The sequence below is a fragment of the Calidris pugnax genome, unplaced genomic scaffold, assembly GCF_001431845.1.
Source record: "Calidris pugnax isolate Ruff unplaced genomic scaffold, ASM143184v1 scaffold211, whole genome shotgun sequence".
Lineage (NCBI taxonomy): Eukaryota > Metazoa > Chordata > Aves > Charadriiformes > Scolopacidae > Calidris > Calidris pugnax.
Genome location: NW_015091083.1, coordinates 1,808,675 through 1,827,084, shown reverse-complemented (window position 1 = coordinate 1,827,084; position 18,410 = coordinate 1,808,675). Strand labels below are relative to the sequence as shown.

General features: G+C 37.7%; 1 protein-coding gene across 11 annotated transcripts in view; it reads right to left on the bottom strand.

Annotated features, from left to right (window-relative positions):
• The window catches only part of PPP6R3 (protein phosphatase 6, regulatory subunit 3), a 56,739-nt gene that overhangs the window by 37,398 nt on the left and 931 nt on the right, over positions 1–18,410 (bottom strand). For 4 of the 11 annotated variants that reach the window (XR_001413730.1, XM_014957549.1, XM_014957544.1 and 1 more), the window contains exons 2-5: positions 9,211–9,384; positions 8,724–8,836; positions 2,430–2,522; positions 2,082–2,209 (exon numbers count right to left, since the gene is read on the bottom strand). The exons of 2 other annotated variants lie outside the window; for them this stretch is intronic. Coding sequence is in view for 6 of the 9 variants with exons in the window: in XM_014957549.1 (XP_014813035.1) it covers positions 2,082–2,093 (12 nt within the window). In the remaining 3 variants the exon portion in view is untranslated. The remainder of the gene's footprint in view (positions 1–2,081; positions 2,210–2,429; positions 2,523–8,723; positions 8,837–9,210; positions 9,385–18,410) is intronic. 5 more of the 11 variants (XM_014957541.1, XM_014957546.1, XM_014957543.1 and 2 more) reach the window with 5 other exon arrangements.

The window sequence follows — 18,410 nt, the reverse complement described above, 5'->3', positions numbered from 1 at the left end:
AAAACCAGGCTTGATTAAATAATAACCTAATACTCTGTAGTAATTTTTGTACCTTCAACAATAGTTAATATTCTAACATCCAAAGATAAAGTCAGGCAGCTCCAGAGTTTTACTTACATGAAAGGAACATGCTAATCTGCATTAAAGGAAAAAAACATAACTTTGGTTTTCAATTTCTTGAATTTGCTTTTCCCAACCTTTGTTTTGAATCTATGCACCAAGTCTCAGATTCAAAACAACTTGCTCAGCAATTACTAGAGCTGGGAGAAGATAAAATGGGCACTGTACAAACACAATAGAATATCACCCCTGCCATTGAAGAAAACACCTATAAAGGTGGATAAATTCTAATAATTTTATCTTACAGGCTGCACACAGCACTGCAGCTAATTTCAACGCAGGATCTACTCTCTCACTGTGCCTCCCTCGACAAACTTGACACAGGAGGAAGAACAAGGGACAATAAAATATCTTATGCAAACATGTGAAAGGGCAGTGGCCCCAACCACTGAAACACTGTAAAAGGCCATAACAGAAGTGTATAAGGATGAGCAACTGAATCTTTCCTTATAAAATGTTTTGGCACCTCCAGGTTAATTCTGTTGCTCTACAACACCTTGCAAGCAGTTGCTACTGAGACAACTGTGCTATCAGAAAATAATATTTCAGTGTATAATAGATGCAATAAACTCCTCCCTTCACCTCTCATTAGGTTCAATACAAGCATTCAGTCCATTACCCCCTCTCCAAACCAGGGCTTTTACACATTTAACCTCTGACACAGAATCAGCTGGTCTTGTGTGAATGCACAGTTCAAGTGGATTGAAAGAGATAATACAGACATTAGAGAAGAGTAAGAAAAACTTTTCTTTCCTTACAATTGGAAGCAGCATGGTTTTGAGCATACTCTTTTAAATAAGGAAAGAGACACTCTTTTTGCTCCTTTAATAACTGCCTTCCAAGTGTGAAGGACTGATTCAATACGTTAATTATTGCTGGGCATTAGTGATACCAGCTGCAAGGACATGTAGTTACCAGAGAACATAGGTGAATAGTACTATTTTAGCAAGAACACTTCTGTAAGCTGCAGGTTATATGCAGGAGCAAGCTTAAAGACATTCAACACAATAATCAAAATATGCCTTTGTCATACACTCCTATAAACAACTACAAAAAATAGAAATATCTCATTATTATGCAAGCTAAGAGGTAGACAGCTATAAGCATCTATTTCCAAGTTAAACTGGATTCAGTATGCACACTACAACTACTTAGAACACTGAAGTATCAAATTTAGTACTTCAGCAGTTTGGAAAACAAATACAAGTCCAAGGATCCAGCAAAATCCTTATGACTCACTTTATTAGCAAGACTTCCAATATTTGTCCTAAATATTGAAAAGCCTGGTATACTCACTATGGAGAAGTTTAAATTGCTTTTAGGGATTTCATTGTTACATTAACAATTACACACTGATCACTTAATGTAACCTTATTTGCTCAGTCTTCCACCAAATGTTGTACGCATACATAACTGCTTCTAGATTACATTGATTTTGTTTGACTCCCCTATTTTCAAACAGAAAGCTATCAGGAAAAAGTACAGAATTTCAACTGCAGCATTGGCACTTATAATCATCTGAGACCCCATGCAAGGATAAAGTTGTTAAAAACAGAAAAAAAATGCTTTTCTACTAGAAGTATTAGTAAATTTACAAAGTAGGGTACAAAACACCTGATCTCACAAATTAGCTTAAATCAAATTGTACAAAGTTGTTATTAAAAACATGTGGGTATTCAGGCTGCACAAAGACTTACTGTAAGCAAGTGAAACTAGTGCATTGAAGTAACAGGATATTTTTGTTTGGGTTTTTTTAAGCTTTTAGGAAGTAAATTAAATCCTTCCCTTTGCCCCAGTTAGTGAAAGTAGCATCTTTGCAAGTAACCACTATCAATGCTAATTCCAGATGTAAATCCCTCTGAAGTGATTAAAGCTCATTTCAGTAGCTTCAATGTGTTTCTCAGTTACTTATTTCAAGAGAAATTCAACAACGGAAAATAGCAACAAGAAAAGAGGCATACTACTGCAAACATGTTACTGCGTTATTTCACAAACTGTCTCCCAGGCAAGCTCTTTTAGGGGGTGCTCCCTCAACATGTCAGGTGCCGGCCAGAGATTATTCCATCACTTTTCAACAGGAGCCCAGGTCCTTTGAAATAAGGAAAAATAAACAACATAAAATGTGCCAAAGAGGAAGTCCAGGAACCCTGAAGAGAATAGAATTTTCTTAGGTGTTATACTGGTGATAATCTAAAATCAGCCTACCATAGTTCTGATCGGAAGTATTAAAAACAAAAACTTACTGTTATTATTCCCACAGCCTACTGTTTTCCCTCCCCAAACCTACCAATTCTGAAACTTTGAATTACCTTCATGCTTTTTCAAATTTCTGTCCCATTAACAGAGTCAGAATTAGGCCTTATGTCCACAAATCAGGAGTGCTCCGCACAAAATTTCACTATCTGCAAATTTATGATAAATTCCACAGGTCAGTTCGGTTGTGTTACTCCCAGTGTTCAACTCCATTGCCAGTATGAGCAGAAAAAAATCACAACATTGGCAGTCTTTTGCATCTTGCATTGAATCCAAAATGAGAGACATGCTCAAGATTAGATACTACAAGGAGGAAAATAATCCAGGATAATACTAAAAACACCAAGATGTGGGGGAAAAAAACTGTATTAAAAGATGCTAAAGCTGCTGCAGGTATTTGATCATCTTTTGTATCTTGAGTTAGCTTTCCATAATCTCTTAAAGTTCCCAGCAAGCAAGACTAACAGACTTTGAATTCATGTAAACAGTACTCCTGAAACCTTACATTAACTTGTTGATATACAAGTTACGAAAATTCAAGATCCTAAGGAATGCCCAGCATTAAGAAAAATATTGCTTTGTTTTCTTAGTTAATATTGTTAACAGATTCTTCTCTCAATGAACGCTGACATAACATTTCATGAAGTAAACACCTGACTTAAATCTGAAAAAAAACAAAAAACAGTTCACCAAAATGAAAAAAATCCATCAACTGCTCTGAGATACAGGTAACTGACATTTTCACTTGAATTGTTTGCTAAAGTGAGGAAATAAAGCTTAGAAGTGATCCTTTCAGTCCAGAAAAAAAATTGAAGTCTTCTGCCTACTACAGCTGAAGAAACTACAATCTGTGTTTTGTTTAACAGTAACTAGTATGTGGCTCTCTCTAGAGACCAAGTGCTTAATTGGAAGCAAAAAAGTTGGTAACAACTGTATCAGTAAGTTTCTCTCCAGCTTGCAATTGATGTAGCTGTCAAACATCTTCCCTGAACACATAAATTCATGTTTTCAAGCCACAGGACAAAGAAATGAATTCCAGTCAGACAAGTATATAGTTTAATTTTGGACAATGTCTCCTGTATTGCACCTTTTACAAAACAGACTTTTTACTTTAAAGCACCCAGAAGTCCCTTCAAAAAATAAGAAAACTATTAAAGCTGCTCATTTAAACCTTTAAGTATCATACTTAAGTCAAACATACTTTGCAAGGAGTTACTTCCAACTTGGTTACCTTGTAGTTCTACCTAACATTTGAGTGTTAGTAGCTACAAGCAGACATGGAGATCTAGACCAGTGCAGAAAGCAAACTGAAAAGGACCTCAGCTAGCCAGCTGAGGGCTGTTTTCCCTGACAACTGGATGCTAAAAGCACATACACAGAGCTTCTGGTAGGAACTCTGCAGATTTTACAGCAATATTCAGTTTCATTTTTCAAACAAGTTTTTTTTTTTTAAAAAAAAGTGTATCAGTATCAAGCTGAAGATTCTGTAAAACGTGAAAGTCTGAGAAACACTACATAGAGAGTTATAACAAGGACTGCATTATACAAAAGTAAACTCACAACAAAACTGTCAATTTTCTTTATATACCATCATTATTTTCTTACTACAGGGTTCAAGTGCACACATGAAAAAAGTAAATGAGTTACTTTTGCACCAACAAACCTTTCCATGGTTGAAACACATCCAAAATTATGTAGCCTACTTCAGTAAAATATGTTTTTACAATTCCTGTGTAGCAAGTAGCAAAAGACAACTGAGTTGCTGGATGCAAAGAAAGCAACCACCACAGGTTTTCAAGGTGGTCTTATATTTCTTAGTGATAAAAGCCATTTCCAACGGAAATGCCTTCTAAAAACCAAATAGACAGGTAGGTCTGGGGAAGGACAAAGTATTAATGAAGACAAATTCTTTTGCTTTTATAATTAAAAGTGAATTTACCAACATTTTAAAGACCTTTAAATGCACTGCATTCTTTAAAAGACTAAGCATACCCTTCTGCTAGCTTCACATAACCTCAACCAGTTAGTCCCTAGGTATATTTAATTAATTCCCAGTTATGTTTTTTATTTTTCGCTTTTCTCCAAACAATGAACACTAATTAGACATCTTACTAGCATCTATAAAATGCTTATTCTGACACTGGAAATGGAGCATCTGTTCAAAACAAAGCTAAGCAGAAGTGCATGTTTGAAAAAAAAATTTAGAGCAGAACTACCAGCCACCCAAACTGACAGAAAAAACAGTCTAGTGGCAGGCTACTTGTTGAACTGCCTATTTTGCTCAGCCACAGCATCACTCATTGTGAACATGCCGTCTTCAACTGCCTCTCCTTTGCAGGCTGGGGCACGACTCCTCAAGACATTAAATATCTTAAGACCTATTAAATGGGAAAATTAAGCACTTATGCATTTAGTCTGGAATCAAGGGCAACATGAACAAAATATGAAAAACTAAGACATTCTAGCTTGAATATCTAGACCAAAACAGTTCGTTTTTGTAAAGTAATGGTAATTTATAGCAATACACAGTTATTATACACATCACTAAATTCCCCACTTTTTCCACTTGATAGACACAAGAAAGAATCTCTCATATACAGCAACACTTACATTCCTGCCTCTGCACTGAGAGTTCAGGGGGAAAATAAGGAATTATCTTCTATCCCATTAAAATAGCCCTTCTGGGTAGGAAGGCGGATGGTTGCAGGAGACACAGAAGAAAAGGAGGCAGCGTCAGAGGAGGGGCACCATCAGCCACATGGTAGTGATGGCCACCCAAAGATCAAGAAGAACCAGTGAAGGTGGATCCACCTCTAGCATGGCTCCCTTAGCACCAGTACACCATGACAGGGCTCCCCTCCATGACACCATCACCAGCATCACAGGTGCCTTGCTAGTACCCTACCATTGGTCCAGCCTCCCCATCTGCACCCTCCCTCCGCACATGACTTTTCTGCAGGACCACCTGTTCCATCTCCCATCATTAACAATTATTTTGTTGATTGCCATGAGTGGTGCAAGCCCTTCTCTTTCCCATCTCCTGATGGGGTGCCATCTCCTCTGCCCTGATCCCCAAGAAAAGGGGATGAGACAACCTAGCTTCCACCAGACTGCTGCACTGGGGCAACAGGAGCCATCCCTCACAGAATTACCATGGTTGGAAGGGACCTCTGAGACCATAGAGTCCAACCCTAAAAACAAAACAAAAACCACAACAAAACAAAAACCACAACACCCCACCACATCACACCCACCCACAAACCAATAGTTTTGGGTACTAGAGCATGCCTTGAAGAGCCATGTCTACATGTTTCTTAAATACCTCCAGGGATGGTGAGTCCACCACCTCCCACAGGGCCACCAAGGTCCCTGGGACCTGGAAGTAAGGTTTCATCAGTTTGAGGACAAGAAGGCTGCCCAATGGGTGGCTGAAGATGAAGCCAGACCCTCCAAGGCAGTGCATGAATAGCAACAGATCAAGCAAAGAAGTTAAACACTTGTTCCTTTAGAAAAGCAGAAGACTGCAGTGCTGCCAGGAAGAAGTACTGGCCTGAGACATTAAGGTTGTTTCTAGCGGCTTCATTAAGAGGTTTTTTCAAGGTTGGGCAATAAACAATTTTAAAAACCCAAAAACAACAAAACAAGAAAACAGCAGTAAAAAATGCTTTCCTCCTCTCTTATTTAGTGCTTTGGCAACTGCATTTGGACTCCTCTGTCCCTTCCTGCTCTCCCTAGTCCAGAAAAGACACTGATTCATCAGGTGTGGGCCCAACACAGGGCCTTTGAGATGGTGGGTGGCTAGGGCACTCAGTGCACAAGAGCAGGCTGATGGAACTGCCTCTGATCATGAAGCTACACTAGGGCATACGGAGGACAGGGAGGTGATTCAAGACAGCCAGCATGGCTTCACCAAGAGCTGTGACTTCAAGTCCTGCCTGACTAACCTAGTGGCCTTCTATGATGGAGTGACTACATCAGTGAAGAGCTATGAATGTCATCTATCTGGACTTGTCATTTGACATGGTCCCCCACACAAACTTCTCTCTGAATTAGAGAGAGACATGTTTTGATGGATGGACTGTTCAGTGGATAAGGAACTGGTAATATCTTCATCAATGACAGACATTCAGATTTAGTCTACCCTCAGCAAATTCACTGATGACACTGAGCTGAGCGGTGCAGTTGACACATCTGAGGGATGAGATGCCATACAGAGGGAAACTGGACAAACTCAGGAAGTGCACCCATGCCACTTATGGGGCCAAGTATAGGGTCCTGCACATAGGTCAATGCAACTCCTGGTATCAGTACAGGCTGGGGGATGAAGGGATTGAGAGCAGCCCTGTGGAGAAGGACTTGGGGGTGTTGGTGGACAAGAAGCTTAACATGAGCCTACAACGTGTGCTCACAGCTCAGAAAGCCAACTGTATCCTGGACTGCATCAAAAGACACATGGTCAGCAGGTCAAGGGAGCTATTCTGCTCTGGCAAGAATCCACCTGGAATACTACGTCCAGCTCAGGAGCCCACAGAAAAGACATGGATGTGTTGGAGCAGGTCCAGAGGAGAGCCACAAAGATGATCAGAGGGAAGGAACACCTCTCCTATGAGGAAAGGCTGAGAGAGTTGGAGGTGTTCATCCTGGAGAAGGCTCAAGGAGACCTTGTTGTGGCTTTTCAGTACTTAAAGGGGGCTCATAAGGGAGATGGGGACAGACTTTTTAGCAGGGCCTGTAGTAATATGACAAGTGGTAATAGTTTTAGACTGAAAAAGAGTAGATTCAGACTAGATATAAAGGAAGGATTTTTTTATGATGAGGGTGGTAAAACACTGGAACAGGCTTCCCAGAGAAGTGGTAGATGTGCCATCCCTGGAAACATTCAAGGTCAGGTTGGATGGGGCTTTGAGCAACCTGATTTAGTTGAAGATGTTCTTCCTCATTGCAGTGGGGTTGAACTAGATGGCCTTTACAGGTCCCTTCCAACCCAAACCATTTAATGACCATCTTAGTAAGACCTTACCATCATTAAGTTGAAAGATTTAGGAACTGTGGGGGAGTATTCCTTGTAGATAAGCTAGCAATATTTCAGCATTTTCAACTATTTGCAGGTAAAATTTCACTTACATACCAAAAAACAAGATACTGCACCTTCTTCCAAATACCATCAAGAATGTCTGTGTAGCTAAACGATGTTTTGGAACACAAGAGAAGCACTTCAGCATGTTAACTGACTGTTGTACAATTTAAGCTTGTAATACAGATATAATTTTTTCCAGCCACTATACCCATTTAGAGCACATATGCTCCTCAGCTAACTACTATACTTTCAGAGGGTAGCAGCATACTCTTGAGCGAAATGCAAGGGAAAGACACCATATGGTAGTCCCTTCTTGACTGGGAAAGAAACACATCAGAAAACTGAATGAAGACATAGTAATTTTCACAAAAAGGATGTTCAGTAACTGCTGCCTCCTCCTTCTAATGAGGAGGTAAATTATCTAATGAGTAGGGACTTTCACTCTTGTATCAGTCAAGGGAAGAAGGAGCCCAATGTGGTTGCAGAACAGTTAGGAGTTGAGATAGAAGTAAAATCGCTTTCACCCTTATTTATTACACTAGCCTCCCTTACTTACACGCACTAGCTGCACTTCTATCTAGATCAGAACTAGAAATGTATGGGGTTTTACATAATTATATATATACATGCACATCACGTGCATATACACACACCCCCTATTATGACTGAATGGCCCAACAATCAATTGCTTTGACATGCTGAAGGACCTAAGTCCAAACTAGTTAATGTTTAATCAAAGACACCAATCTCTCAAAATTCAAGAGGTCAAAACTATCCAACAAAAGTACAAAAATCAGCTGAAATCTATTTTGCAATTAATTTAAAAAAGCAATTTTATACCAACAAATGTATCCTTGTCAGTTCCTACAGTCTATTTCAAACCCCAGCTTAGTAAGTGTTAATAAATATAGATCTTATTTTCCTGCAATAACTACAAATTTGCCACTGATCTCCCCTGCCCAAGTAGAAAAGATGAATCATTTTCTAGTAACTCCACTTCAACAGCCAAATGCTTACACATTTAAAATATTCATTGGTCAAAGAACTCAAATTCTTCATATTTTGAATTTTTCCAATTATCTTCAAAATAGAAATGAAGGGATCTATGTACTGAGAAATGCAGATGGTCCCATAATATTATAAAAAAGCTAAACAACACATAGCTACCCAGAATACAATTTTACACTGAAGCATGCAGTTTAGTACCAAAAATTCAATTGCAGTATGACCATACTTCAATATAATAACCTATAGCGCTAAACATCATTCATACCTAATACATGTCAGTTCATGAACACATTTGCTTTGAAACTCTTCCAAAGAATTGGAGGCTGGGCAGCAGATACACCTCCTGGCACAAAACCAAAACACTTTAAAACATGCTCCCTGTAAAACAAATAGAATAACCACAACAGCGTGTCTAGATAACCCTTGATTCTCATTGTAAGACCAAAGCACGGCAGAGAAAGAAGATAGTGCAACAGCAGGGTGAGTTAAAAGACCAAGTCAGAAACAGTCAGCTGGAAAGTAGCGGGGGAAAGAAGCTGCAAGAAAAGGAAAGGCCACAAAGCCTGACCTGCAGAAGGAAAAGCAGCTTAGAAGGTGTAAGCATGAATCTACAAAACTCATGTTAATAAGCCTTCAGTGGAAATCAGGGACATGAAAAACTTAAAGCATTCAGGAACCACTTAGATTTTAAGATAAGACTTTACAGATGCAGAAGCTAAATCTACTGCTGTAGAAGTTTAATAGTTTCTTACCTGTTAAACACAAAAGTTTTTTTTTAAAGTTAAAAAAACAGAACGATTTGTATTTTCTCAGGCTCCTTGCCCATTACAGGGTATCCTGGCAACAGCAAAAAAATCTTTCAATCTACAGTATTAGCAGATTAGCAGGACTGAATTAGGACTGAATTAGATGAAGCAGATTTCTTCCTACAACGACAAAAAAAAAATTTTATAGTTTAATACTGTGAACAGGTTCTATTCAATAGCTCAACAACCGCATGAATACTAAGCATTGCTTTGCACGGAGTAAGACATATGAACTGAAGAAGGAAACAACTTGCTAGGAAGATGAGTGCACCACACTCTGAGAATAAATTCAAAAGCAGCTTGTCATCTGAGAGACTTATTTTTAAATCAACGTAAATTAAACATCCCCCTTTTGGGAGACAAAGGAAGAAACTTCATTGCCTCTGTGAAATAAAACTGCCTTTATAATCTGCACTTGACTGTGGAATCTAACAAATATGTACTTTTTTTGGTAAAAATATTAGCAATTCCATATTAAGTAACATCTTCAAATCTAGATCTGAAATACCCATTACTAGACTTTTTTGCAGCAGTGTTTTCTATCCTCATAACTATTCTCTTGTTATAGTAACATCTGTTTTATCTACAAACCTGCACAAAAATAAACATACAAGCATTAAAAATGTCAAGTTATTTTGGCATAAGCCTGTATAAACAATTCAGCCAGTTTCAATTTGAAATCAGTTTAACTTAGGAAAAACAGAAACGAATACTGGTCCACAGAGTAACCAGCTCTTTTAAGACAACATTTGGTCACCTAAAATTCACCATTAAGACAACCTCTGCTTTTTATAGTTTAATTCTTTCAATGTAAAGCAAAGCAACATTAAAGAGCTTAATTAGATAACTGGCTTCAGAGTGACACTTACCTGTCTGAGCTTTAGTCAATACCAAATAGGAAAGAAAACGCATCCTATGAATTGATGCCTTTTACTAATATGGCTGTGTCTGTAAGTCCTAAGATTAATTTTTAATATAAAAATTCACCGTCCCTTTACACCAGCTACAGAGGGCTTTTTGATTTTGCTTTTTAACACCGATTTCAAGCCAGACAAGACTTTTGGGAACATAGGTAATACTGTTAATGAAAAAAAAAAAGTACAGGTACTAGCAACTAAGAAGGGTAGCAAATGTAGCAGCATGTTCATTAACTCATGTCCATGACTACGTAGTATTTGGCTGAAAAGCTCTGCTATCAGTTTGTCACAAATATACCTTCAGCTAAAAAACCCTCGAACCACACACCTCAAAAGCATTTCAAGTATTCTGTTGAAGAGAAGAATGATTTAACTTTACACCTTCCATGTTAAAGAAGCTGTGTCTTCGAAGCTGTTTCTTCATCTTTGCAGATTATTTCATGTATAGCCTTTGTTAACCTAAAGACACATACTACAAATAAATTCCTCTTGAACTAAAAGAAACTTACATTTGAGTTAAACTATCACCCAATAAAAGCGTTTTTTCTCAGCTTTGTTAGGGCTAGTCAGTTCCGTGGCTTGAAATACCATGTTATTTATTATCCCCAACAGTTCTGGAACCAAAAGACACCACAATTTATTCACAATAGCAAAAAGACTCCAAGCCTTAATGTACACAAACACTAAATACAACTTTCTCTGAGGCTATTTTAGTAACCAACATAGACACAAACTGAAGGTCAATGTAATACATTGACCATAATACTTTCAAAGGTCATATGTATTTTTCATCTTTAGACCTTCAGGTCTACATGTCAAGTAAATTTGCCAATCCTTTGAGAGTCAAGTGACTAACTAGAGCAGAAAACATAAACAAGTTTGCTGGACTTAAGTTTGCTTTACTGAAGTTTCCTTGGGTTATCATTTCTGCATTTCAAATGTACACCTACGTCCAGAAGTAGAGGTCCCAGAAGGGAGAAGAATGTAATTTCCTAAATTATGTCATGTGGGAGAAAAGAAGAAGCCCGCTTAATGCACTTTCAGAAGAGTTTACAAATTCTTAAGATACTGTCCAGAGATTTTAATTACCAGTAAAGCTATCCAAATGAAAAACACTATGACTACTGTCCTTACAATAATGTATTTCTGATATTTCTCTATTTCTCTTTCTGTTTGAAAAGAGAATCTCAGTGCCTAAATACCATTTTTTAGCACCAACAGTCAACTTCTGAATTCAACAGTGAGATTATATAGGAAAATAAAAACATTAGCATAATCAAAATGAACAAGATAATAGCACTGCAAGTATTACAGCATATACTGGGAAGGGTGTTCCACCAGAAGCCTTCTCTGGTGCATCAGGACTTTTTCAGTACACCTCAAAACCTACAACAATAGAGAGTCCAGTTTAAAGAATGACTTCCACTCTGTGATACAGATGGTTTATTGGCTCTGACTGTTGCCCTCCGCAGCAAAGATTAGGTACTGAAAGGGCATGCAGCATGGACAAAGGCAAAAAAGAAAAGCCACAGTAGTTCCTTCCTTAAAATAATAAGAAAATCAACTGACTGGATGAGGTTCAAGTCTATTTAAATCTGGCTTTCCTACAGCCAGGGATGGCTCACGTCCAGCAATAGTTCAGCCACATTAACACAGTATTTCTGTCAGGGAGAAGTGGGGCCATGATGGAAGATATCAAAAATTTATACCTAAAGATAACATGCAAAGGTAGGATGGAAGTATTGTAATGTATACTTATTAAATTCAAACATAAAACTGTGAAAACTCAACATATCCATGCTCACATTATCTGATACACTTGAAAAATAAAGCAAGGCACAACTATACAGAATAGTATCCATCTTCACATGAAATGCAACAGCATGCTAAAGCCTCTTCTAATGTATTCCCTGGTGAACTTGCACTCTTTTAGACAGGGAAGTTAACCAGCTGCCATAAACAGGACTAAACAAATTTTATTAAGTCTGCATGGACAGGGACACGTTGACTCCTAAAACTGTTCCCATGCATCTCCCATGCCCTAACACTGAAACTAAACAGGTGTCTCTGCTTACAGAAACCAATGCAACATTTGCACATCCTGGTAAAAAAGTGAAAGAATTGCAAGCTACTGAATAGTTGTGCTCTTACAGTAATTCATTCCACCCATCTGAAACAGTAATTTTCAGTATAACCTACTGTATCTGAAATAAAGTTGCTATATAAGATTAGGTTTTTGTGATGTAGAAAGCCTCAGTGAAAAATTCCAGTTTTACTTTGTAGCCCACACACAGAGCATCCAAGCCAGGTGTGGCTAGTACTCAGTTCAGCCCTGTCATGGTTTTTTATTTTTTGGCTCTCAAAATAAATAATACCTAAGTACAGCAGGAGAAGATACTGGAACAGACAGCCACAGAAAAAAACAACAGAAGTATGTGCCCAACTACAACTGAAATCATACAATATATATGATACCTATTTCCAGACAACGACATCTGGCACAACTACTGAGAAATAAAAACAATCAAACTTTTATAATGGGTTGAGAAAGAGTGAAGTTTTAACTTCAGACCCCAGTCACACAATACTGGTCTTTCAGTGACATTTATAAGATTTTGGATTACAAGTGACTCTAGAAGAGAGTCTTAGCCCCAAAACTATAAAGCTACAGAATTACAGACACAGCTTTCATGATCTAGTGGCAGAGTAGATCCCTTTAAAGTGAGGAAAGGCATCCCTCTAACACCACTGGGAAAGCAACAGGAAGAACTCGGTAATGTTAAAAGGAATTGTAACGTTTTACAAGTATGTAACAGTTAATTAAAATTATGCACTGAATGCTACTATCAATTCACAGCCATGACAGCAATTATCTTTTATTAGAACCTGTGGGGCTCAACAAGTTGCACAGTGGCCTTACACCATCTTTCATCAACTACTGGATTTCTATCTGTCTTGCCTTTAAGTCTTCCTCCATTTCCCCTCTTTGAAGCATTTTGAAGCACTTGTTAAAACGACAACAGCACACTAATCACTACAGTAAAGGCGAGCAGCATGAAGACACATTTAGGGATTTTTATGTTGACCAGCAAGAAACAGACTTCTCACTGGTATTACTTTTACCACCTCCCTTATCAGACAAATTTTATCTAAATACAATGTTCAGCACACAACGCCTTTGTCATTAAATGCAGTTCGAAGCCGTAACAGAGACCTCAGCATCAAGTACACATAGAAGGATCCTTTGATGAACACTTGCTTGTCACAGCGAAAAGGAAGAACTGACTACTTCATAGCCAGTTGAGTCCAACTTTTATAGCTGTCACTCAGAGGCAGGAAAAAACACGAAAATTCTATTAGCCCTCAGAATTGCCATGAGCAGTGACAAACTCTTCCTTCATAATAGCCAGAAAGAAAGAACATGCTGACCAATATCAACATTAGATGGAAGTTGTTTTCCTGTAGATGCAAGCCACTTACAACATCAGCAGGAAAACCACCTACTCAGAAGTGAGCCTGCTCCTGACACCACTACAGCTTTGTTTTAGCAGTCTCTAGACTTTTATCCCTTTACAAGATGTTTGGTGACAGCAACTATACTTCTCATACAAATGTATTCCACTAGTTATTATTTTCTAGAAGAGTTAGCTTTAGAAGATACTTGGATACCTGGCAAGTCTGTCAAGGCAGTAACAGAAGAAATAATGTGAATTACTGTAGTTCAAACCAGGCCTAAAGTTTCCAGCTGAGCTCTTTAGATTGGAGACTGGTCAAAGCAGTACATGGTAAGTAGTAACAGAATACGAAGACAGCCCTACATCTGCTTTAAAGGTAAGGTTACAGTGTGCTTCACAGAAGATTTTTTTCACCAAGACCTTATGTATGATTTTTGCTCAACTGTAACTCAGAGAAAAAAATTTAAAAAGCACAACCAAAAAAACCACAAAATACCCACAAGACTTGGTTTCCACTATACTTACACAAAATAAAAGCAAACAGCATTGTATTTTTAGAGCTTCTATGTAAGACCCACTAACTGTATAACCACTCTGGTACAAAGATGCAAAAATTCATCCTGTAGAGGCAGCTGCTAATACTCCTTTCACAGTGCAAGTAGCATTGAAGTACTATCAATTTGTAGCAAGACACTTTAGAAGTGTCTATTACTCCTTTGTTTTCTGCTCTAACTCAACCACTCAAACCAGTTACAGTAAAATGGAAAAAAAAAAAAGTAATCACATCTGTACTAGCATTGACTACAGCCACTGTATAAAGCACTACTTATTAACTTGCTTTTGATTAATCTATCAATTAGGGCACTACCACAAGTCAGAAATGTGCATCAGCTAACCGGGGACTAGAGTCTTATGCTTCACTCTTCTAGAGAAGTATAACATACATTTACAGAGAAGCATCTTTCTTTCTACTACTAGTTTGGGAAATAATGAGATTCACTAGTAGAAGTAGTAGAAGTTAAATTTGTACAACAGAATCTTGCTTTATACACTCAGATGCAGTTAGAAATTCTGTCTATGGTCATTGACAGACTTGTGCACATGGGGACTGTGCCATGGCATAGCAGGGATAAAAGACAGGGAGGATTCACTTGATACATAGTAACGATGAGGACCCTTTTAATACTGGGATTGCTATATTCTATAACTTTTTTAATAAATTCAGAAACAAGTCACTAGTTCACTAGTTTTCACTACCAAAAAAAAAATTTGAAGTTTACATCCTCAATCCCTAATATGCTTTGTTACCAAACTGGAAATCACAGGGCCCTTTCCAGGACCTGCCTGGTCATCATAAAAAAGGCTTTAAAGTTTTGCTCATGTTTAAAACTACATTTTCACACAACTGGTAAGAGCGGGCCTATGTTTTCCAGAAGACACAGGATGGAGACCACTAGGCCATATACTCCATCTCCTTGCAGATGATTCAAAATAGAGTCTAAATTGCGTATCTCTTTCAAAATGAAATAGGAATGTTCTTAGAACTTCCTCCAAGGAAACTAACCCTTAGATCTCACTATGGGGCAGTTTCTGCTTGTGCAGAATACCTGATTTTTACTCAGCTCCACCCCCCTTCGTGTCTTCAACCAAATCCTCACTACTGATTTCATAGGTGCTCTTTTTTGCCATTTTGCCAACATGCCTAACAAAGCATACCATCACTCCACAAGACTATTACACCTCCACAGTTCCATACAGTTGCACACTTTTGGTATTCTTTTCCACTGCCAGCATGCAATACATTCCATAGATTTTGTCACTAAGCATTTGAAGTTTAAGTCCCATGGAAGAGGAGAAGACACATCCCTTTGAGAGGATTAGGGGATGACTATACAGAGAAGAAAGAACAGTCAAAGCATTATTCGGGAACTTTTTCACCCACTCCAAATCACTTATACCACTTCAAACATGCTTCTTGGCACTTTACAGAAATAAACAAAGGTCATGAAGAGCCTTGTATTTTACAGTAACAGATATTTTTCCCCAATATTGTGTGAAGAACCATACCATAAACAAGAAAGCTGTTAACAGCTTATACCAAATGTCTTCCCGATCCTATCAATTCAGTCTATCCCATTTCCTGAGAAATATCCCAACCTAGCTATAGAGCTGCATATAATAGCCAAGAGTAGAAGAACATTTTACTTGAGTTGCTTAGTAGCATATGGTTTCTAAAACAGATGCTGGCATGCTGACACACCACAAAACCAATTAAACGTGCTATGCAAAGATTTCAACTTTATGTTTGTATTCTCTATGTATTTTCTAATTGATCTTTCAGGCTTGCCTCTCACCTCGAAAACAGCAGGGTCAAACACAATCACTTAATAGTTTTTCAAGTTCTTTGCTCACTTCCTCCAACCTGACAAAATTAAATGAGACAAGCAAGGTATTATTCTCATTTATCCCTACTTGTTTCATTATTGTGGAAAGTTTGCCAAAAACAATGGCTCTACAGCTTGCTCTTACGACAAGCCAATCAGACATCTAGTCTTCTAGAATTTGGATGCAATATCTACTTTGAGGTAACACACTATTCCTTAACCTGGGATATGAAATAACAGAGAGTACACAACAATCTTAAGGGTCACAGATGAAGGTGCTACTATAATTGCTGAATCTAGATGGCAGACAATATGCTTAAGACATCCTAACTTACCGCGGAAACAGATCACTATGCTCATACTAGTGCCTCTTCTGCCCAAGCAGAAAAGTCATGGTTTCCATCATAACTTCTGAAGGCCATAAATTAACCCAGTTACACGCAAGAAGTGAGTATGCAAGCCTCCTACCTACGAAGACACTGTGCAGTATGTTGGAACACTGAAGCTAGAAAATGTTTGATTTCAATATACTGATACAGAGTCAACTTAACTAACTGCAGAGTGTAAATACTTCAAGGCTTTTTAAGCACTTGGGACAAAAGAGGACATCAATGGAGAGAAAGGAGAGTGGACCAGACAGTTCTTCAAAGCATTTCTCCCTTCTGACTATTTCAATCCCATACTGGTTGGTTTCAGACTAGCTCTTTAGCTTTTCGTAGTACCTGCATTTCAAGCTTAAGCCGAGTAGAGAAGCAAATGTGTTGAGCCATAACAATAGAGACCACTCTCTAACGATCTGTTAATACTAAAATTACATACCTAATTTTCTGCTTTAATACAACAGAAGCTGAATTTAACAATATTAATTCACTTGATTTTCTCTTAGAAACATCATCTGATTCTCTGACTGGTATACAGACTATAGCATCACCTCTGTTAAGTGCAAGCAAGAAAGATTATGAAGGAAACAGTCACATTGCCTCACTTTAACAAGTCAACAGAAGTAGAGCAAACAGTTTGCAGGCAATATTTAGTATCTTTAATACCATAAGGGAATAATAATGGCTAGTTGACTTATATTTAAAAGAATCCAAAGATACTAATTACAGCAGTTTACATATAAATCTAACTTGCTTGCAAAGAAGCTGTAATGAACTACCCTACCTACAGATGTTCCTGTCAAACAGGCCGCTTTTCCTGAATTTCTAAACTACAACTTTCCCTTTACAATGAACTTAAGGAAAACACCGAGTTAAACAGACCTCTCCAGCAATTCTTCAGGTCAAAATAAAAATCTAGTATTAGAAGATAAATTCCTTTAGTAACTCAGAAGGCACAGAATTCAATACTGCATACACATTCTGCTTTTCACATGGAAAGCAAAGAAGTATTACCTTTGTTTAAGCTATATCATAGAGAAAACAAATAACTGAGTTTAAATAATTAGTTAGAACTACAAACTGTCAAGAAATGAACATGCAGACTGGATACTACATTTGCATGAAGTCTCATTAACTAGTTATTTACTGAAAAATAACTCTATATCTTTTTTTATATTTGTATAATAAAGACTGTCACAAGCTATAGTTAGTCCATGTCTCACTACTGAAAACATAAAAAAAAATGAACACAGAGCTAAGTAATCCTGGAGTGTTATTAGAACGTATGTTGTACACGTACCTGTATTTTCAAATACAGATTGCAGTAATCTATCTGGAACACTGAAAGAGAGAGACCTCCCATCTTCCAGCATTCCAGATAAAAAAATTTAAAAAGCACACATGTATTTGTGTAGTTCACAAGCTCTTTTATATACTACCTGGAAATTTTAAACCAGTTTACTATTCATCAATTAAAAAAAACCCAACCAACAAACAAAACGAACCACCAAAACCAAAAACCAACCCAAAACCCAAACCAAACACACCCCACAGTGTTACAATGCATTTACACTAGGTATTTTAAACCTATTCGTTTTTAAGTTGTCAACATCTCACAAGAAACACTTTCTAAAGCTATCCACCCACTCATAAGTTTTTTGTATTCTTCCACTCAGAACACTTCTTTAAAATAGCAACACACCTATTCAAAGTATCCTATAGTTCTAACTTGGGTAACATTTATTCTGACAAGATGATCTTTAGCCTTAGTTGTATTTATGTCATACAAGACACAAGACTATAATGTGATAATTCACTCTTGCACTTCGAGAGGTTCTTAGTGACTAAAGCAAAACAAAACCAAAAGAACTGGCAGATCTAAAGTCAGCTTATGCCAACTACGTCTAATAGCAGTTAAAACTTACCCCAACACAACTATGCTTTTTTTTTAAAAAAAAAAAAAGTAATTGAAAGAAGCTGCCTTGTTAAAAAACAACAACAAACAAGACC